The 22,599-nt window shown below is 39.1% G+C and overlaps 1 protein-coding gene and 1 long non-coding RNA gene across 3 annotated transcripts in view; one reads left to right on the top strand and one right to left on the bottom strand.

Annotated features, from left to right (window-relative positions):
• Nucleotides 1-22,599, top strand: part of RET (ret proto-oncogene) — a 90,453-nt gene that overhangs the window by 36,913 nt on the left and 30,941 nt on the right. Inside the window, exons 2-7 of the mRNA XM_052799153.1 lie at nt 11,320-11,571; nt 13,249-13,542; nt 14,014-14,255; nt 15,976-16,177; nt 16,630-16,829; nt 21,047-21,305. Coding sequence (XP_052655113.1) covers nt 11,320-11,571; nt 13,249-13,542; nt 14,014-14,255; nt 15,976-16,177; nt 16,630-16,829; nt 21,047-21,305 — 1,449 coding nt within the window. The remainder of the gene's footprint in view (nt 1-11,319; nt 11,572-13,248; nt 13,543-14,013; nt 14,256-15,975; nt 16,178-16,629; nt 16,830-21,046; nt 21,306-22,599) is intronic.
• LOC128147018 (uncharacterized) overlaps nt 21,085-22,599 on the bottom strand; it is a 46,916-nt gene continuing 45,401 nt past the window's right edge. Inside the window, exon 5 of one of the 2 annotated variants that reach the window (XR_008236913.1) lies at nt 21,085-21,209. This is a non-coding gene — a long non-coding RNA (uncharacterized LOC128147018). The remainder of the gene's footprint in view (nt 21,210-22,599) is intronic. The other variant, XR_008236912.1, reaches the window with a different exon arrangement.

Raw genomic sequence — 22,599 nt, 5'->3', positions numbered from 1 at the left:
GTAAGAGCACTTAAGAAAATGTCTTGTCTGCCAGGGTGTCCTAAGGAATTAAAGGTTCAAATGCAGATGTGTCATAACAGTATTTTAGGTCTTCTTATATATTTTTGTTTGAAGCATATATGTATATTTCTTAGAAGGAGATTATATAAATTAAAAATTAAAAAATAACAAAATGACAAGTTCCTATCTTCTGCATTTCATAGATCACCTAAATTATAATAATCTGCACCTAATATATAATAATCTAAACCAAAATGCTCTGTTAATTCATGACAAAACTTTAAATAAATAAATAAATAAATAAGTTCACAATTACACTGAGATTTCACTTCCTGGATTGAAAAATTGAATTGCAGGCTCATAGCTCCCTTGAGTGTTTGGAAAGAGAATAGCAGCTCTTAATAACAGCGCACTTTCCTGTGAGAGGTGGATGTTCATATCATTACCATTTTTCTGGCAAATTTTCAACCACCAGCAGCAAAAGTTTTCATTGATTGCCTCCTGCTGTAAGGCAGTAATGATACTGCTGTCTCTTTCTTTCATGAACTGTGGGAATTGGAGAAAATGAGGGAAGCTAGAGGTATTAGATATGGATAAAACACAATTCAGGCAGAGCTATTTCCGATGTCACTACATAAGATCTAGCAGACTAATTCTTACACAGCTGCACTAAATATAGAAAATAGGTTTTCCAATGCGACAGTGTAGAATCCAAAGTAAAAATCGATCAAGATGCTGTAAAGTCAGCCACTCCCTAGAAAATGAGAAGGTGTCGCGTGCACCTTTTCTCTGAAAATCAGATCCCTCTTGCCATGACTAGGGTGGAGGAGCCACTGTTGTTATCAAGAAGAATTAAACATTGTGCAATTATCCCAAACCAATACTGTTACCATTTGGTCAAGGGTTACCATTTTCTTATTTGTTACATTCCAGTGATGGTAAGGGGGGGAAAAAGCTATTTGTGAGAAATATTGGTACATATTTCACTTGAGTGTGTTTGCCCTGTGAAGATGGCTTAGGCATAGGAAATAGATGGAGGTGTTTGTGGTTATTAGCATCAGAATTGCACTGAGCTGTCAGAAAGTGATCCCTGATGTCTGACTCTGTCTATTTATAATTGACAGGAAAACTTGCGTTCATTTTGATGATGCAGAATCAAGTGCAGCTGGAGGAAGGGAAATGGGGAAACTTGAGCTAATGTAGTAATTGAATGCAGGAGTTTGTGCATATACAAATCTTTGTCATAAATCTACAGTTAATTGTTTTTCATTCATTTTCATGACTTGGGATTGTGAAAATTTAGTACTTAATTAAGGAAGCAGCACAGTGATCTAAATCTGTATCTTAATGTAGGAAATGCTTTGTGATTACTGATGTCCTTTTGACTAAGATACTGAATTTAAGCTTATTTGTCTTTACCTTTAAGGAACCTTTCATCTATCAAGTATAATGAACAATTTCCTCAGATAAAAGTGCCTTGTGATTTATTTTTATTTTTTTGTGAAACATATGTTTGGTTGTCAGTACCTTGTTCTCCAAATCACTGCTGTAATGTTTACCTTGCATGTGAGCTCAGCGCTGTTGGAGTAAATATATGTGAAAGCTAATTAAAGTATAACAAGAGTTCAGAGCACTTGTGTGTTGCTAAATTATTAATTGAGGATTTTATGGTTTTGAGATTTACAACTAGTGTATCAGTTTTAGCACAGGACAGTGATACATACATCGCTGGTCTTCTCTAGCTTCTCATTATCACAATCTCTGCATATACTTAATGCATAAACACAGAGAGTGTGCACAGAGGGTGAATAGAACAACAGGTCTTTATTTTAAAAATTAGAAATAAAATAGCAGACTGAGACCACCTTCTTGTCTTGGCATGTCTTGTCATATAATGCAGAATAATTCCACTTGCCAGAAATACAAGCAACGTGAATGAGCCTCGAATGTGTTGGGTTGTTGGGGTTCATTGAAATTAGTGAAAGCAAAAGAAAATTACTAAAAAAGCAGTGGGAGATTACGGTGGCACAGTGGCTGCAGAGCCTGTCTACAACAGAGCTGGGAGCTTTATAAAGATGGTATTGCAACACTTAAACTCAGTTTTGCCTTTCTTCTTGATAATCTCATACCCTTTCTACAAACCTGCATAATGCAGAAAAGACAGGACCATTTAAAATGTAAAATGAACCTTTGATGACTTGAATCTCTTGCTTGTATGTCTTCAGCAGTGCTAGGTTAGCCCCTAGTCCTATCCAGTTCCTGCTGGGGGGGAATACATTGAGAGAATGCATGCTATGAACCATTATTATTCCCATTTACCTTTAAAAAATAACAAAGAAGGTACATGGGATTGTACAAGATGTTTCCAGTGATAGGGAAGTACTTAGAGCAATCTCAGTAGAGATGCTTCCTGGTTTCTGATGCTGAAACGGCTGAAACCTTTGTCTATCTCCAAAGATTGAGCTACTATTTTTTTAAATTAATTTCTCTTGGGTTTAGTGTTCCTTTTGCTTTAGGCAGATTCATGCTGAATAAGGTGCTATTTAGTTACAAAAAAGTGATTTGCATTATCTCATGCAGAAATGAAAAACCATTGTTTAAAATATTTCCAATTAACCTTCCATATTAAAGTTGGAAAAGGCTACATAGTTTATGCATGGGGCACAATCTGAATCTATCGTTAATCCTGTTTCTTTTATTTTTTGTATAATTATTGGACACATATATAGATGCTACTTCTGGATCAGGTAATAGAAGAAATAATGTCTTGACATTATGGATTTGTGGATCAATATTTCTTTCATGTTTACAACCATGGGCTTTATGATCCTGCATATGACTGTTGTGATGTAGGGAAAGCCTTTCATAGGGACATTGTAGTGTAAGCGTTTCCTTTTGTTTCTGTATAAACAGACTAAGTCACCTCCAGGTAGTCCTGATGGTTGTTCTAGCTGAACTATTTAAAGAAAAGAAATGGTTGAAAATACAGCTCTGTGTGCGTATGCATGTATATTTTCACAAATGCTTAATCCAACTAATATTTTTTAGGATCTTATTTTAATCTTGATACATACGTAAATATGTATGTACACACATGCACTCTACCGGCACAAGTTTCAAGTGAAGATTTTTACCTGTCATCTACTGTAAGCAAGCCCAAACAAACCTCAAGCTTTGCAGCTTTTAGCATGGGCTCTCTTTGTGAGATCGTTTCTCTGATGCTTGTAAACTCAGGATTAGTTGTCAAAGCAAAATACAGAGAGGTCATTGGAAATACAAAAGTACGGAATATGATAAATCGCGTCTGTACAGAGCTGAATTGGAGTGGTATAAAAATGAAGCATTATGTCATCTTCATTTTTTTATGCTGCCTTGTAAACACCCTAAATTTGACCCAGATGTAAATAAATTACATTAAATATTTATTAATGTAATTTGTGCTGCATTACAATAGTCAGTCAGTTTCCTTGTCTTGCATTTCAGCTCCGTACTCCTACAGAGAAAAATTATATCCAGTTGCTCTCAAGCAATTAAACCATACTTTAAAACAGGAGTATTTGATCACACAAATAAGGAGGAATGACAGAATCAGCATCTGAAGAATTTTCAGGAACCCCTGCAATCTCTTACAGAAACTTTCCATGCACATTCATTACTATGAGGGATGGTTAAATTTTAGTAACACTGGTATTTAGAACAATGAAGCATCAAAACCTTGCCTTTTTGCTAAAGTAAAAAAAAAACCCAAAAAACCCCCCAAACCAAAAACCATAAGCAAGCAAGGGAAAGGAAGCTTCTAGCCTTTTTTGCACTTACAGAAGTTCAAAAGTGAGTTTCTAAAACTTACCTAGAAGTACAGGCTCTGAAAGGAAGGCGTAGGCACAGGTTTGACCTTGGTCTGAACTGGGCATCAGTGAACTAGTAAGTGGAGCCTTAGCAGAAGCATTGTCCCATTCTCTGGTAGATTGTGTGCTGCGCAGATTTTCCGTTATTGAATAGAGACAAAAATGAAAATCTTGACAGCTCCACAAATCTGATTGAAATACTTTCTTTTTGACAAATTTAGGGTCTGTCTTTGATCTTGACATTTTGAAAATTTATGTTCAGTATGCCTGATACAGGAAGCAAACTTTCTTTTTGTCTGATCCATCTTTTGGCTTTACCAGGTCTATCTCATTAACATCTTGTAGAATTCATTCTCATTTTCCTTACTAACAGGTTAATACAGGTGGTCAACTGAGCTTTTTTATCTAATATTTTATCTACTTAATTTCTATGTTTTCAGTCTGAAATTCGGGGTTGTTTTCAATATGAGCATGGGAATCTGGTGAGGAAAATCACAAGAGAGGCAATTAACTTAAAGCAGACCAGTTTAATAGGTCTGGAATATATTTTAGTTAAGTATTGTTTCTGCTTACCATTACTTTGCAAGGACCTGTTCCCTCTGGAAGTATCATGTTCTGTAAAACATATGTATTTCACTGATACTGCTGCTCTTGAAATTCATTCTATCATTCTCTTAACAATCGTGCTGCATTTAAATGTATGCAACAAGTGAAACTCCGCAATTACCCAGCTCCATAAATTTTGAGCATACTTTCAGAAAATTCTGGTATGAAGCTCTACAGTGATCTTTCCCCAATCCACTCCAGATGAGCAGCTTCTTTATAAAGAAGGAATTAATTTCATTTTCACTTTAACACATTTTCTTATGTTCTCTGGTTCATATCACATCTGTTACAATTTCTGTAATGAGCAGCTTAAAAATAACACACCTAAAAATAAGTAACGTCATGCGGCTGAGCCGCATTAACGGCTTGCTAGCTAATGAAGTGTATGCCAGTTCCTCTATGTGTCATTGTTCTAGTGCATTTGAGAGTCACTCGGAGTTATACCTGGGCACTAATGCTGCAGCCTGAACTCAGTGAGCCGGTGGCAGAATTTGACTGGACTTCTCTGTAAAAAAACAGGAGGAATTTTTAATAACTGTATTTGTGCAAGAAACGGTCTCCCCTGAGCGGTGGTCGTACCCCTCGGATGGTCGGGGAGGCTGGCTTACCCTGGCACGCAGAGGGGAGCGTGGCAGACCTGGGGTCCTTCCGCCGCTGGTGCCGTGTCCCCGTCTGGCGCGGGCTGCCTCGTGCCATCACCCCGTGGTCAGCCAAGGACCCCGTGGTCAGGCGACGGGTGAGCGGTGCTGCGGGGCACGAGCTCTTCCCCGGCCTGCGGTTGCTGACACTGAAACTCTCACCCTGGCTTAAAAAAGGAAACTGTCAGCTTGTGCTCTGCCATGGGCTGCAGGTAGGAGCTGAGCTCCTGAGCCGTTCCTTGTTGACGGGTCCCTCTCGGAGGTGTTCAAATAGCTTTTCAGGGTGCTTTGTTTAAACCATGGTTATGTTTTGCCCTGGTGAGTATTAGTTCTCCGAGTGGTTATCTCAGGTGATGTGCAGCCAGGTCTATTGGAAATAGTTCTTCTGTGATTACCTTGTAAATGAGTCCCAGTGCAGGGAGGAGTTCCTCATTTTAAATCCTGCTGCTGAACCGAAGGAAAGGTTGGAGCGATTCCCTACATAATGTGGAGATTGTTCCCTCTGTTAAACTGTCTCTGTCTGAAGAAACATTCATCAAAATGCTGGCAAAACCACTTGTATTCTTACGGGATGGATCAGCCTGTGTTAAATGGTGGATATTGTCTTGAATACCTTGCAGGGTGTTCTGTCCCTGCAGCGTTGTTTCCAGCTATGCTGTTTCGTTCTACCTTTCCATTAAGTGACAGTGTTTTTTCTAGATTACTGGCTTTTTGGTTTATGAGGGTGAGTTTATTTCTTAATTCTGTAAGGGCCAGAAGGGCATTAAGTGGGCAAGCCCTTTAATTAAAATATACAAGTGCGTTGCTGCTCTTGTTCTCTGATGAATCAAACACTGAGTATATTAATACTAGTAATGGAACATAATGGCTCCTTTTCAAAAGTAAAGATAATTATTTCACGAACACAAAACTAACCTTGCTAGATAATTGCTTATTGAAATCTGATGCTGTGCAACAAATGGGGGATTATTAACAGCAGACTCCCATGTTCACCTGTTACATCATTAAATCCCGTATGTTACAATGATAGGGCTATCATTGCATTAAAAGCATACCCCTTTTCTTGGAGATGCGTGTAAATTCTTGGTTAAGGATTTTGATTGCATTAAATTGTTGTGTTGTCCTCCAAAATGCTGGGGAGCTCTGCGTAAATTTTGTCAGATATGGGTTATATAAGTGTATATTACTTGCTGAATGAAAACCAACCTTTACTCCATTTCCATTTTGCTGATTATTTTTTTTCTTGTGTTTTCTTAAAACCACAAACCAGTCCTTGTGTTTTTAAATGCATGTTCATCTAGCAGGTACCATGAGATCTGTGGAGATTTTAATCTACTGGCAAAAAGTGTAACTTATAACATGAACTGGTGAAAAGAAGGTGGAAGGTAGCAAACTCTCAGGTTAGAGAGACAATTTTCAGATTACATGAGTAATGAAACCCAAAATAACTTTAAAGAGATATATTAGATTTCAGTCATTTGAAGTCTTTAAATCAAGAGTGAGCCTTTTGTTCAAATCCATGGTGTAACTTAAACCAAGCAGCGGTCATTTAAGCTTTGAATTTTTGCTATGAGCTACATAAGACACCTGCTTACTTAGCTTGAGGCAAATGGTTTGGCTAAGTGGAGAGCCTTGAATTTGAACAGTGCACTGCTTCACTGCTTTAGCTCTTAGGTTCTCAATCCCAGGTTCAAGAGCAAGCTAGCTGCTGCGTTTTGCTGACTGGCAGTTCACTGGCTGCTACAACCTGCACCATCTTCTCTTCAGAAGAGGATGTTTTGGATGGGTCTTTTGCCTGTGGACCAGGGTGACGGGATGCTCCTGACAACTGACCCTGCTGTGTGCTGGTTGTCCTCTCTTCTCACCATCTCCAGTGTGCTTTGAGATTCTGCAAGTGATCCACACAGACCTGAGATGGTTTTCCAGTTATCTAAGTGCGTCCTTTCCAGAGCAAGTCTTGTGACGAGGATTATTGGCTTCAAAACAGGTTTTCTGAAGTCTGCAATGGTACCTTGTAAGATGGTTACAAACATTGTTTGGGACAATGTCTTACAGTGAAGTCTTCTTCTACACTAATAAAAAATTTCATGCCACTTCATTTTGTGACTAAGAAGTTAAATTACGTTTTTCATCATCGTGGTTGATGGTAAGAGTTTAACCTTGCTATAGTCAGTTTAACAGTTTTCATCGAGAGTAGTCCACCAATGCTACTCAAGACTATAGTGGCAAGCATAAAAAGCACTAAAAACATGTAAAGTTTTCTACAACAAATGTTGTACAAAAAAATCAATTTTTATCAAAAAAGGCATTATTTACCTAATCATTCATGACTGAAAAAAGCCACGTGAAAAATTGCCTTATTTCAAAAGGCAATCATGAAGGCTTCAAAGTATATATAATCTCATTTCTCCACTCTCATTTTATCTGCTTTCTCTCCCTGAACTGGAAAACTGCTGTCATAACTGTATCTATTTCCTGTAGGAGCTATTAGTCAGTAGCATTACATCCGCTTAAATGTGATCACTTTTCTGTATGTTACTGATATGCTATTATCACGTAATATTGCTCATCCATCAGAGGTTGCTGTGTTTTCTGTGCTGATTGTAGAATAGGGGAGAGCTGAAGTGTCCTCTAAAAAAAAGTTCAGATTCCAAAACATTTCAATAACACTCTCTCTCTCTCTCTCATGTACTCATCTATGTTACAGTGCACAGCCTTCTTGTGGTGTATTTCAAGGTTGTAACATGAAATATTTCTCTGCTTTTAATTCCTAAGCAATAGCACTTTAACCATCAGTTTTGAGTGTAACCATCTCAATTCTTCTTTATTTAAATGGCAGATTCAATAAAAACTCCATCTGGCTTCCATAGGAAGCTTGCACAAGTCCTTGGAAATTGATTTTTTTTTTTTTTTTTTTTTTTTTTTTTTTTGAGGACACAAGGAACTGTGGCTAGGATTAGAACCTCTTCCTCCTGCAGAATACTTGCCAGATGGCAAGTTTATTGAATCTGGTTTTAACTTACTAGGGCTTAAAGGAATGAACGCAGCTCGGAGAAGTGGGTGCTACGTTTCTACTTCAAAGGTCTCCTTCAAAATCAGCTTCCAAAGATTTATATGCAGAGTGTAGTTGTGACCTGGGCAGTCTGTTGCATACCTCTCATCTCTTTCAGTGCTTGAAATGGAGTTAGAGAGTGACACAAACCACTTTACAAAATCCCAGTAATTTTGTGATCAGCAGCACTGGGTGAATCTTGTTACGTGGCTAAATCAAATTTATATTTTTTTATTTTATTTTATTTTACTATCTAAGTTTCTACAGTGTTGTAAAGTCTCTTCACTTGAAATACTGGTTTTCTAAGTAAAACGTGAAAGTATGTCATATCCACTGGTGTCACTTAAAACTATACTTAGGTGTTGTCCTTAGTACAGAAGTATGCTCTGTACTAAAAACTAACACTTTTGATGGCCAGAATTTAGTTTCATCAGCTTTTAGGTTTGAATCAGGGAGAAAAAGATCATGCTTCTACTTAAATTTCTTACAGTGGCTTTTCCTAATTTCTTAAAGTGGCTTTTATATTTGTCAAAAACATCTCTGATTAATTAGTGATGCAAATTCTAAATTATTTTATGAAGGAATCCTCCTCTCTCTTCAAAATACAAAGCATTGGTTTGCATTTCTGTTATCTACAGAGAAATCAAATTTTTATATTACAGGATTTTTTCCCCTTTTTTTCTGAGAACAGAGAAGACTGCTCCTGTCAACTGATGCCAAAGAATTTCAGAGAGTCTGCAGCATAAATACTAACTTTTTCGTTCCAATGCAGAGCAGTCAGGATGCTGACCTCTGCTGAGGTGTAGTTGCATGCAGAGTTTCAGATGTTTAAGTGGCAATGTCTGTCCTAATTATTCATGTGATTTGTTAAACACGACTGCATGCAGTGTGGGCCCAGATTTGTAGAGCAAAGCATGTAAAGTTTAACATACTTATTTAAGACAAAGAAATAAATAATTACAACTCAAAATATCCCATTTTTCCCTTTTCCAATTTCACACTTATACATCCATACTGTTTATATATATTCTACTTTCTCTATGCTCCTTTTACTGGAGGTGATTTCATGTCTCTTGCTACGGTGCCAGTTCTTGCACTGCGTGATGTGTTTGTGATGCTGAGCACACAGCATCACTTGCATTAGAACTGTTCATGCCAGTCTTAGAAATAAGGGAAAAAGCAAATATTCCTCTGTCCTGTAGCTAATGTTGTATAAGCCTCATTTGTATACATCAGTGGGTTAAAAGTCATTTTTTAGTCTTGAGCAGTGAATTTTCAGTGTTGAATTTCTTGTGAGGAAGTTTTCATAATTCTAGAACCAAGATTTTATAGAAAATACCTCAAGGTTATCTATTTGCTTGCACTGGGACTGGGCTTACTATTTGGGTATCACCTTATCCCTCTTGTTAACGAACTGGTTTGTTGGGACTTCTAGCAGTGCGTATTCACCAGGTTTTCCTGCACTTCAAAAAAGACAGAGGGACTGGAAAAACATTTGAAATTTATTATGAATGTTCAGGAATCTACTTATAAAAAAGATGATAATAGCACCAGAATCAGAAGTAATAGTCTTCTTCCAGACAGGGGACGTCAGGAGTTAATGATTTTTCTCAAACTCTCCAAAAGATTGTCATAGGCTTCCCTTTGAATTAATTACTTTGGAGCGAATTCACCTACCATATTACTACCTTACCACTTTATTCATATATTGCAGAGTATATGTAGGGGAAAAAAAAAAAGGGCCTCTGTAAATCCAGGGATACTGATGATGTCAGGAATCATTGCAAGGTATGGTGGTTTCTGTAGTATTTCCAAATGAAATTAGAGGTCTCTTGTTTACAGTTTGTTTGTGGTCCTCTCTGTTCAGTAGAACAGTGTATGGATCCAATAATAATAAAAAATAAATACGTGCTACAGCCTGATACTATTTTGAAGATGTTTTGGCATTATGTCCCTAATTTTACTGCTGTATTACCATCATTTCCAGTTGTATCTGGCTTGATTTAAGTTAAGATAGTCTTGTATCAGTAACATACGGAAACTGTTATTATTGTAATTTGTTCAGCAGATGTGTGAGCCTTTTATATGCCTTACTCCTTATCAAATCAGATTAAACGATGCAAAATTCTGCAGTATGCAAGTATTCTTTTGTATGGGAGCAAGTATTGACTCTGAGCGCAGGTGAAGTACAAGAGTGACAGTTCCAGTGTTTCAGTGCGCACAAATGCAATGAGCATCCCTTTGTACCTTCCTTGCTAATCAAGCGTTCCACTGTCATCGTATTTGCAAGCAGTAGAATTGGAAGGAAAGCATTGGAAAGGCATAGAGAGGCTATTGCAAGGTGACCTGGTAAGATGAGATCGGCTGAAGAAACAGGTATCAGGGGGCAGTTGAGCCCTACTAAATGTAAATGTCTGCAGTGTCAGAGGGGTGAAAAATCAGAGAAGAACAATGGGTCAGTCACAGTCATGGTATTAAAAATAAATGTACGTTTCCCTCCCCATTTCAGGCAAGTCAGTTCTCAGCTTTCCCATCTGTCATTTTTTAAATACTTGTAAGACTTTCATATCGATTTTATTTAAACAACTCCCATTTTCTGTACCAGAAGTATCATGCTGGCCTGTTTAGAAAGGGAGGGAGCTACGAAAGGACTCCTATGTAAGAGAAGCTTCATGTAATCCAAGGAAAAGTGTGCGGGCCATCGATACATTTCTGTGTTTTCTCTCAACAGAGAGTGTGTTTAGGCTTTTAAAGTGTGTGATTTCATCAAAGGTTTTCTCCTTCTTTGAATATCATCTGTCAGAGAACGGAATGACAGCTGAGTGCTCCAGATACGAGCCTAAGTAAAATTTGGCAAGCAAAGCTTCATTAAGTGTTCTGCTTAAACTGGGCCATGTTTACAGCAAAGCGTTTTTGCTTTCAAAAAGCAGATGATTTTGTAACTTGAACATAAACTATAGGCCAAATTTTTGGTGGCTATGTCCCTGGCTTGAGAGCGGTGAAACTATACTTATTTACACCAGATGAGGATCTACCTTTTTCCACATCTTTTTTTAATGCTTCATTAATCTCTAGAGAATGAAGCCTTGGTTCTTTGGAAATGCATCTCTTAAGAAAATGCTAGTGCAAAAATCATTTAACTTGGAGCACCTCTCCTCTTGTGTGCCTTCCTTTGCAGCTGCCTTTGGTCTCTACTTCCCTAGGAAAGAGTACTCGGAGAATGTTTACATTGATCAGCCAGCAGGTACGCCACTCCTGCGCATCCATGCCTTGAGGGATTCACATGGGGAAGTGGCCCACTTTCATCTGTGCCAGAATCTTGTCATTTCTCGAGCAAGATCCCATGAAAATCATTGGTTTCAAATCAGAGAAAAAACAGGACTTCTCTACCTCAGTAAAAGCCTGGATAGAGAAGACTTTAACATGCTGTGTAAGTATGAGAAGACTAGCTTTTCTTGTTGAAATATCTGTTGTTAAAGCAAAGTACGTTCAGATCATGGGATTTATCCATCACCATATGAGCGTCAAATTTGGAAAAAACACGTCTGCCCTTTTAAAATGAGGAACCAGACCCAACGAAACCCACAACAAATGCAGGGAACCATATGCCAAAGCAAACACTGACCTGGGACAGATCCAGTTGCTCATACTGTGGACTCCAGTACACTGGGAAAGTTGCATTACTCAAAATACTTTTTTCTGCATTTCACAGCTGTATAAATCACAGCTTTACATTGAGATTTGCAGTTTGTTCATCTACTCATGCAAATTAAGCCAATTCTACTGTGTTAATGCTAGGCACTTAATGCCCAGACCAATGCAGTTAGATTAGTTCAGACTCTTATATAAAACAGTCCTTGAACTCTGGTAACATGGATTCACAAAGTACATTTGCATGCAACAACAAACAGCTCTTGGAAGAAATGGTTAAGTGTACCTCTCTCCCTCACTTGAGATTTGGCTTTGTTAGAGAAGCTTACTATTGAATGACAGAAATGAATTATCTTAGTTTTTTCCCCTTCTTTTTTATGCTCTAGCACTAAATTGGTTTTGGTGATTTTGATCTATGAGGAAATTAGGTATCATTAGATGGTGGAGAAGGAAATGGGTGAGGAGTTAATGGCATACTGCTGTGATCAGCTGCAGAAATTCTGCTGTTGGAGAGAGTCTGTAGTAACTGTCTTGAGTCTGTAAGAGCCATATATCAACGCTACCCTTTGACTTAGGTGCCTTGATGTTGAAATGTTCAACTTGAGATGCTTACAGCTTTATTTTTTAAGTGCTGAGTGCTTCGTATCTCACCCATTTTTGCTGCATTTTTGGTACTTGGTCTTCATGAATATCAGATAGCTATTTGTAACTGAACAAAGAAAGAACAGCTATCCAGAACTTGAGAGTCTTGTTTTGTTCATATGGATCAAAGTGACCTAGAGCATCTTCTCAAGTTAATTAGATCTGTTACAGAGACACTATCATTCTGACTGCAGTCAAAGCAAGGTAGTCAAAATAATTAAGGCTTGAGGGTGTATTAGTAGATGCCACAGGTTGGTTTTAACTTCTATGTTATCTTTTGACCAGCTCTTTATATTTCAAAACGATGAAGCAATTTGTTGTCTAAACGTAAATGGTTTGGCCTGTATTCTTGACTGGTATAAACTATCAGAACGCTGTGACTTAAATGATGGTAGTTATGGGTCTGTCCTGAATATCTGTTGCCTTTTCAGGCACTTTTTTTTCCCTGCTGCCACCCCACTCTGTCCTAGTGCCTCCAGAAACCAGTCCTATCAAAAAGCTGATTACTAATAGTGGCCTGGTTTATATCAGTGTCTTACAGACAGAATGCCAATATTGTTCTGTAAGGTTCTACAACATAAAATTGGTGCTAATGCCTATAGTTTTTTGGCTAGTGGAGTTACTAAGATTAAGGTTTAAGGTCTTCCCGCCAGCAGGTGACGTATTGAAGAATTGTTTTATTACATAATAGGACTATATGGTTGTTTGTGGAATAATGGACTAGAGTACAAAATGAGTAAAAGAAATGTTGGCTTGTCTTCTGTATAATATTTCTGGTGGTTTGGTTTTTTGTTTTTTTTGTTTTTTTCTGAAGCTGTAGGAAACTGGATGCCGTTATCAAAGGTGATGCTGTACGTCTTCCTTTCATCCCACCCTTTCCAAGAGAAGGAATGCGATTCTGCTACACGCACCACGGTTTTCCTCTCCTTGATCAATGCTACTGCGCCAGCTTGCAGTTCCCTGACAGCAAGGCAGCTTTGCTTCACAGAAATGGATCTCTCCTTTCACATCAAGGAGAATAAACCACCTGGCACATTTCATCAGCTCCAGTTACCCTCAGTTCATCATCTGTGTCAGAATCTCAGCATTTCCTACAAACTGCTGGCAGGTAAAACTAGAACTGAGCTGCTCACATACCAGCAATAGATGTAAACAGGTGCACTGTTAAGATCTCTTTTGTAGTAGATCCTCTAGATTGATTCTGTAAAGGAAATTCAGTTGCAAACGTGAACTGAGCCTGAAGATTTTGCCTTTGATATATACAGAGGGGATGGCAAGGAGGACTATCCCCTTCTGTAAGGAAAAGATTGGTTTTAGAAGTTTGCACCTGCAAAGACCAGACTGGGAATATCCTGAGCTTTAAATTGTGCTGCCTGTAGACCGTAGGATCTTTCCGTCTCTTCCATGTTTTCTGCCTACTCTAATATAACCCCACAACTCCCTTCTGTTTTACTTCCGAGTTTGCCTTTTATCATGCAGTCCAAATGGCTTTACTGCATTGGAAAAGAGTATTAAAGAAGAAAACTATCGGAGTCCTATAACGGGAAGTGATTGTCCCTATTCATACTGTGTTTTTCAGCTGAAGGTATGCCCTTTCGATACAATGAGAACACCACTGGCGTGAGTGTGACACAGCGCCTAGATCGAGAAGAGAGAGAGAGATATGAGCTGATTGCCAAATGTACCGTGAGAGAGGGCTTCAGGGAAATGCAGGTTGAGGTGCCCTTCCTGGTGAATGTGTTAGATGAAGATGACTCTCCTCCCTTCCTTCCCAATGGCACTGATACTGCAGATGCTGTCGTGGAGTTCAACAGGAAAGAGGTAATGTTCTCCTTTATCTAGTCCCTGAAGTAGGAGTGCAGCGGTGGAGGCAGGACTACTGGGAAACACCATGCTCTGGGTAATGGATCTCAGCAACGAGCGCATCACCACACCATACTGTACAGACCTGTGACTGTAAAATGCTGGGTTTGTAGGATTCCTCTCCCCCGAGTTATATCTTATGCAGACCCCAAAGAATTAAGAGTTTGGGTTAGGAATTAAACAGTGTAAAGAAGTGTGAGCAGTTCCTGAGGTCAGGATGGACCATTGCTGAGACTGTGGTCAAGATCACCATATCTCCCCATACTGAGCTCTGCTCTGTATTTGTTACGGGGTTGCTTCCCCTAGATGGCTAAAATTGCGTGTTGTTAGAGCAAGTGTATGTGTGTATCTTCCCATATATGCAAATCTATATAAGATATTGGGACTACATTCAGAACATATATTAGGATGCTGTAACCAGTAGCAGAAGGCTAAAAGAAGCGGTTGCCTTCTGCAGTCAAACATTGTACCTGCAAAGGTGTTAAAGTTTCCAGTGTCAGGCTGTTAAGGGAGAGCTCCGGGGTCTTGCTTTGATGGTGTCCTCCCACTTTTCCCTTACCGTGCCAAGGTGATCTTTCAGGAGGTCTGAACCCATGGGTGGCTTTGTGTGTGCCCCCTGCACACATACACCCCTTGCTTCAGTAGAGAAGTATACAGGTTGGTTCTTTGGCTCTTCTACCGGAGCAACAACCCTTTAAAAATCAATGGTATAAAGAAGGCACTTCTTTTAGGGCCTAAATGATGCATTTTTTGTGAGAGAACTTCTGTTCCATAACAACAACATCTTTTTTTGTAGTCAAATTTCCCTTCAAAGTACATTTTCTTCTTATTTGTGTCTGGAAGGGAAAATAATGATTTTGGGAGTTTGCTGCCACCTCCCGACTAGAACAAGTGTTGACAAGACACCTATGAACACATTATATTTGCCTGGGCATAAAGTAATTCCTTTTTACTTTTGGTAATTTTCAGATTTGGGAGTTTCATTTAGCTCTGTATGATAGAAAGTGGAGGTCTCATAAAACTGTTTTCTAAAATAAAATATCCTCTTTGAAGTTACATGCCTGCAAAGTGTTCAGAACGTAGTGAATTTCACTGCCATTTTGCAGTGAAGAAAAAAATCATTATATTTGGAAACTAAACGAACTTGAAACAACAGAATTGCTAATAAAAATCTTAAAGGCCTTGTGGCTTCAGTGTCCAGGTAGACAACAGCAATCTAGTAGACTAGGCAGAAGACAAGACAACCCAGGCCACTTCTGTCACTTGGGTAATGAGTTTGACCTGTCTGAATGTATTTCATGTCTTTTAAATGCACATATTACTTACCTGCTTTTTTTTCTTAGTATTGTAGAATAACATTGATTTTAAAAAATGACAAAATCAAGAGCTGTGCTTGTGCACTCATTTCCTACCTCAAAAGTTTAGCACTGTATTTAGACATAGACTCAAATGATTATATGACAAGTTCTTTTTCACTGCTGTCTTCTTTTGACCTTTCGACTCAGATTCAAATAGGTGTGAAATAGTGGTAACCTGAAGCTTAAAATGAATTTGAATGAAAGTGGGCTCGAGTGAAAGTTGTAAGGTTTTATTTGACCAATATTTCAATCTCTTAAACATGTATCAGAGGAATAAAGCTTCAGGTCATTCAGCAATGTCATTTATTATTTCCTTCTAGGGAACTGTTCTTGCAACACTAACTGTATACGATGCAGACACCACACCTATTTATCCCCTTGAAAGCAGCAGAAAGAAATACACAGGAACCATCATTACTGATGATCCCTGGATAAGTGAAACATTTCGGATAGAGCACATCTTCGATGAAATCCACTTCAGCCCAAATGGCAGCCAAGTGAGGGGAACTCGACATGAGTACAGTAAGGTCTCTTTCTTCAGATAAAGGAGAAGTTGCTTGTTAGTAATTGACCAATAAGCTCTTGAACTTTTTCAAGCATTTTGTAAATATTGAGCCAAAGAAAGCTGAGAAATTTCAAGTTAAGCAAATCCTGAGTTTTAAACGTGTACTGAAAAAAATGGAGTTTGTGCATCTCTGGGATAGGGAGCGTACGGGATGATGTTGTGTATACCAATAACCAAGAGGTTCTGATTGCAGGGTTCTCAGCATGGTAGGTAGAAGGGAAGGGGACCTCTCCAAACATCTTGCATGGCACAGAGCATAACTCTATAGGAGCGTATTTTCATATTTAACTCACCTTCTGTTTCCTGTTAGGAATAACTCTGATATGTATAATTTTGTTGGGATCGCAGTATCAAAATACACATTTGCAGATAATGTGGGTCGGTAATAGACTAATCTTTTCCTTTGCAGAACTGGTACTGAATAAAAGTATTTCAGTCACAGAGCATCGTTCCTTCCAGTTGGATGTTTTGGTGAATGACACAGAATTTCATGGCCCAGAAAGATCGGTGATTCTTCATTTCAATGTCTCCATCCTCCCTGTCAGCATTCAGTTTCCAAACATGACTTACCAGTTCACAGTGAATAGAAATGCTGAACGCTTTGCACAAGTAAGAACTGTGTTAGTTATACTTACACGCTCTTAGAGACAGAGCTTAATAAATAGATTACCGGGGTGAGATGCGTTAAAGCATTGGTTTTAGCTGTTTTAAGTAGAATTAATGAAAAATGTGGTATCAGTGATTGTTGCTGGATGCAGTGGATAGCAGGTAGACTGGACACTAGCTCTCCTGTCACGCAATAACAGAGGAGGGGCCACACATGGAAGTATTGATAGAGAAAAATAACATGTGTTATAGACAGGAGGACTTGCAACCATGAGTGGCTTAGGCATGAATAACTGGAAGAATGTCAAGGGCAAAGAAAGAAACTTGTCCCAGCTATTGGAGTCCCAGCTGTACATATTCCAGTATGTTAATGGCTTTTCTGTAGATAACGGCTAGTTAGTAATTAATGTGTTTCCTAATCTAACCGTCCTTTTAGCTTAATCACTACCATTGCCATTAATAATGTCTTCCAGAAACACTTTCTAACAGGTTGACATTAATCAGGTGAAAATTACAATGTAATTCCTATGGAACATGTACATTAATAAAGAACTAGTTCAATATAATTAATGTTATGAAAGTGAATACTAAAAATCAGTGATGAGCCATTTTGGGAGAGCTGCTGGAAAGTATACCTCATAACTAAATAAAGCTATAAAACTCCCTCTGTATTTGTAGCAGAGAGGAGGACTGAGACTAAAATGTGGTGATCCCAACTGCAGAGAAAACCAATTCATTAGAAGACTTCTAACGAAGAATTCAGTTTTATTAATATTTAAGCTTCTGGCTAATTGTAAAAAGAAACAAAAAGGAAAGATAGATATATTAGGTGTTCTTATATTTAATCTGATGAAATGCACTATGGCTTGATAGCTTTTCAGAGTACGGAACAGGTCTTACATGACCAATAAAAATGCTACTGCTTCGTCAAGAGACATTTTACCTGTAGTCTGCACTGAATATCCTAAATAAGAGAAAGATACCAAGTGTGCTCACATAGTGGGCTCCCTACAAAAAGCTACTTCTTTATGACATTTTGTGATGCCTTGTGGCTGCAACTTTTAAATTTGCAGTCTATTAGAAACTTCAGAGCATATTCTGTGCTTTTTGTGCGGAACACAATATTTTTTTATGTTAGGTTTGGGGTTTTTTGTAGCACCAGATTGTGAAAGCTTTATTCTCAGCAGTGTAAAAAAACTCTGCCTGGAGATAGGGTGAAAACAGTGGGTTTCCCCCTAGAAGAAATAATAGCATAGGTGCATAAGATACTTGTGGTCTAGCTCTTAGCATCTAGAAATGGGCTGCAACTGTATGTATGTCACAGCATGACTGTAATTGTAAAAAGTGTGGAAACTTAACTTAGGTATGTATGAATATAGATGAATTCATTTTTGGGGGGTGTGCATGTGTGTGTATATGTATGTATACATATACACATATACACACAGATTTTATATATAGGTATATGCATACAATAATATTATGAATGAATGAATGAGTTCCAAATTAAATTCGGTTAAACCATGTTTATCTGTGCATACCCTAGATTGCTTGAACAGATTCGTTTGGAGTCTGGGAGCATATAGTTTTCTAGGTCTAGAATGCAAAACAAAACAAAACAAAAAAACCCAGAACAAAACCCGGTTAACATTTAAAGCTGCTGGTTTTGCATGTTGTCAGGACAGTCAAACATCTGAAAGGGAATTTTAGGGCTTCTGGAAACCATGGTGCTTCCCACTAACTGTGCAGTTTCACTGGGTGGCAGTAGTAGCAGGGAAAACTGTTCCTGGCTAGAACTCCCAAGTCTGTGGGAAGAGATGTTTCTTTGTGCTGCCCAAACACAAATTCACAAAGAGATTTTGTTCTGATTCTCAACCAGCAAAGTGCAAAATTCATCCTGGCTCTGGAGGTGGTGTTCTCAGTTAAAGTGTCATCCACTTACTTCTGAGACTGGGTTTGAATTTACAGCGCGCTTGGCTTGGAGCACAAGTCAATGTAAGCAGCTTAGTCCCCAGCACTTCACATTATTAAAGTCGTCTGCATAATTAGCTGTGATGTGCCAGAGCAGTGAGGAAAAGTACTGGGCCAAATCAATATGAAGGCTGAACTGTCTCTTGCCCTAAGGAAAACACAAGAGCGTGAAGAAATGATTAACTGCTGGGCTGATGCCATTTGTCTATTTGAGCAGCTAAATGAATTGAATAACAGAAGCATGGCCTGACGGTACAGGCTTGCCCAGTGGCATTTAACTTATCAAAGGACTTAAAGCTCTATTGACATTTACCGAGACAAATGATGAATAACATTGGTTGAGATTTTTAGAGAGGTTATATATCCAAATGTCCGTGGAATTCAGTGAAGAGGAACATTATCATTATCCAGACTTTATTAAACTCTGGAGCTCAAAAGATGGATTTTTCTGTTCCTATTTCTGATAATGGTATTTCTGTGTTAACTATTAAGAGTCTTGCAAAATGCACCTTTCTAGGTTACTCCCCTGTATGTTGATGTTAATCCTGATTACCAGGCTATTTTTCACCCTCCTCATGAGAAAGAGGAGCTGCCTGCTTCCACCTCCTTCCCCTGGGGCTGTGCTGAGAGCTGTGCTGACTCCAGAACCTGCGGTGCAGAGCGAAGTTACAAGCTTGGGCTTTCCCACATGGAATCAGGCAAAAAAAAGAAAGCCTATCTTTCTTGTAGAAATTTCGGGGGGGGGGGGGGGGGGGGGCATTTTTAGCTTCCCCTGAAATTATACAGAGAAAGCAAAACTGGCCCATGTGCTACTCTAAGGATAATCTGCTCTTCAGGGACCCTGAATTTATGGGGTCTTCTCCATCCCCTTTGCAGGAAATTTTTGTTCATAAAAAGGTGCCTGGAAAAAGCAGTTATGACAGAGTAGGCAGAAAGGACAGTTTAAGCTAGTCTACATAAAGGTTAATGCCGTGGGACATCATTATGTTCTCCTACTGCCTCAAAGAAACACCGTCTAAGCAGTTGCAAAACACTGCCAGCTGCAATGTAGCACCAAAGCTAAGATGACGTGGTTCTGGAAGGGACTTGTCTAGACCTTGTGTCTAGACAGAGTTTATGAACAGTTGAAGTCTTGTCTTTACTTCCTTTTCTTCTTGCCAGTCCCAGCATGCTGTGGAGAGGAGACGGCATGGAAGAAACGGCCTAGCTTCTGATTGCTTTAATAGTCTTTGTATGTTATCCTGCCACCAAAAAAACCAACAAAAGTGGTGCCAAATGACCGGTCAGTGATGTGAATGGGAATAATTCTTCAATAAGAATGCTAAACCCAAGATGTACAGATATGCTTTTACCAGCAGTGGTCTTACTTGAAAAGACATCTTAACTGCAACATTTGAAAAGAATCCATCACCAAGTTCCCTTCAGTAACACCCCACCCTTCACACTGTGGTTTTCCCTGCAAGGAAAGCCAATGCCTCTGGGCCTGATCCGAATCCCACTCTTGTAAATGGAAAAACCAAAGTGAGCTTTGGATCAGTTCCTATAGGAGCTGGACGGGAGACAGAGCTTTACATTCCTGTGCTTCTTAGATAAATTGTTTCAGACTGAAGAGTGCTCTAGCATAGATATTCTGGCAGGCAGAAGGTCAAATATGGCAAACCGATGTATTTTCATTTTTAGATGAAAATGTTTTAAAAATTGCAAATGGGAAACAATGAGGTTCTTACTCCTTTTAAGGCTTTCAGAGAACTCTGCTGGCGAGAAACTTTTTGACTGTAATATTACAAAAATTATGTATTGGCAATTTCTATCTGATTTGAAAAGAGTCTCAGCTTTGATCTCGCTGAGCTCTTTGCTTTCTCAAGCAAGACCAAAGTTTTTCTCACTGATTGGCCTAGGACAGAGCAGGGACTGAACTTAGACTTTCCCAAATCACAGGGTCTTGTTCTCCCTGAATGCTGCTGACCATCAGCAGTAGGCATCAAATATCACTGAGTCTCTGGGTCAAGGCTTTTTGCATTTCCGCTGCTAGCCTGAAAACAATGGTAATGCTTTATCTTTCATTTTTACTGAGAATAAATCACATTTGAAGCATTCACGTACTGCATTGGTAGTAAAACATCAAATCTGTAAACCCAAGATAAATGCTGAACTTTGCAAGGTGTAATATGCTCAATTTTCTTTCAGATATTTTTGGGAATAGTTTTGTTTCTGTTGTCTGTGATTTCTTTGTTGGTGTTTGAGCCTAGATAGGAAAAATCTGCATTGAAAACTGTATGAAATTCCGTGGCGTGAACATCACCTACAAGTTACTGTCCCCCAGCGTAAGCTGTTATCCTGTCAGCATACTTCAAGGCCGAGAAGACAAATATGGAAGCCTTTATGTGAATGATTCCTCTGTGCTGCACAGACCTGAGTGCAAGGAAATACAGTACACTATTCAAGCTACAGACAAGCAGAGCAGGAAACATACCAAAACCCTCCTCACTATTGTATTGGAAGGAACTCGTAAGTACCTGAGTCAATTAAAATTATTTACTTATTTACCAATGTTACTGGTCTTAGGTGGTGTATTAGCAGGGTGATCTATAAACTGATGGCATTAACAATGAAAATGAGTCTGAGCTACAAGATACAGATTGCAAAATTTGCATTTTGAGTTCCGATTCAGACGTGCCTGTAGCAGATACTTGTTTGCAGAACAAATGCACAGAAAGGTGGTGTATCATATGCAATTCCTAATATTCATTCTGACATTTGATTTAGAAGAATCTTTTTTGTGTGTCTATATGACCTTTATTTTGTATTTCACATATTCCTATGGAAGAAAAAAAAAGTGTGTATGTGTGTGGATATATATATCAAACCACAGATCTCTGGCCTAAGTATATTTATTCAATCATCTTTCTCCCCACTTCTCTCTCCAATTTTTCTTTTTTTAAAACACATTTTTGCTTAACATTCATGTAGTAATTGCACTGGCTTTATTTTACTGAAAAGTTCGTAAGGGCAGTATGTTAGAAGTATTCTTTAACAGCCACAGCAGAGGAAGGTTACACTGGATATGCTGGAAACATAATAATTTCTCTCCAAACCATATCGCGCTTTATGCAAAACCTTACAATTCTACCTGATCATAGAATCATAGAATCATTTCGGTTGGAAAAGACCTTCAAGATCATCAAGTCCAACCATTAACCATGCCCCCTAAACCATGCCCTGGAGTACCCTGTCCACTCGCTTTTTGAATACCTCCAGGGATGGTGACTCAACCACTTCCCTGGGCAGCCCATTCCAATGTTTGACAACCCTCTCAGTAAAAAAATTTTTCCTAATATCTAACCTAAATCTCCCTTGCCTCAACTTGAGGCCATTTCCTCTTGTCCTATCTCCAGCCACCTGACAGAAGAGACCAACACCCACCTCACTACAACCCCCTTTCAGGTAGTTGTAGAGAGCGATAAGGTCTCCCCTCAGCCTCCTCTTCTCCAGACTGAACAACCCCAGATCCTTCAGCCGCTCCTCATAAGACTTGTGCTCCAGGCCCCTCACCAACTTGGTTGCCCTTCTCTGGACACGCTCCAGCACCTCAATGTCTTTCTTGTAGTGAGGGGCCCAAAACTGAACACAGAACTCGAGGTGCGGCCTCACCAGTGCCAAGTACAGGGGAACAACCACCTCCCTGTTCCTGCTGGCCACACTGTTCCTGATACAGGCCAGGATGCCGTTGGCCGCCTTGGCCACCTGGGCACACTGCTGGCTCACATTCAGCCGGCTGCCAACCAGCACCCCCAGGTCTTTC

Source organism: Harpia harpyja, chromosome 10 (assembly GCF_026419915.1).
Source record: "Harpia harpyja isolate bHarHar1 chromosome 10, bHarHar1 primary haplotype, whole genome shotgun sequence".
Taxonomy (NCBI): domain Eukaryota; kingdom Metazoa; phylum Chordata; class Aves; order Accipitriformes; family Accipitridae; genus Harpia; species Harpia harpyja.
This window is presented reverse-complemented; position numbering and strand designations above follow the sequence as displayed.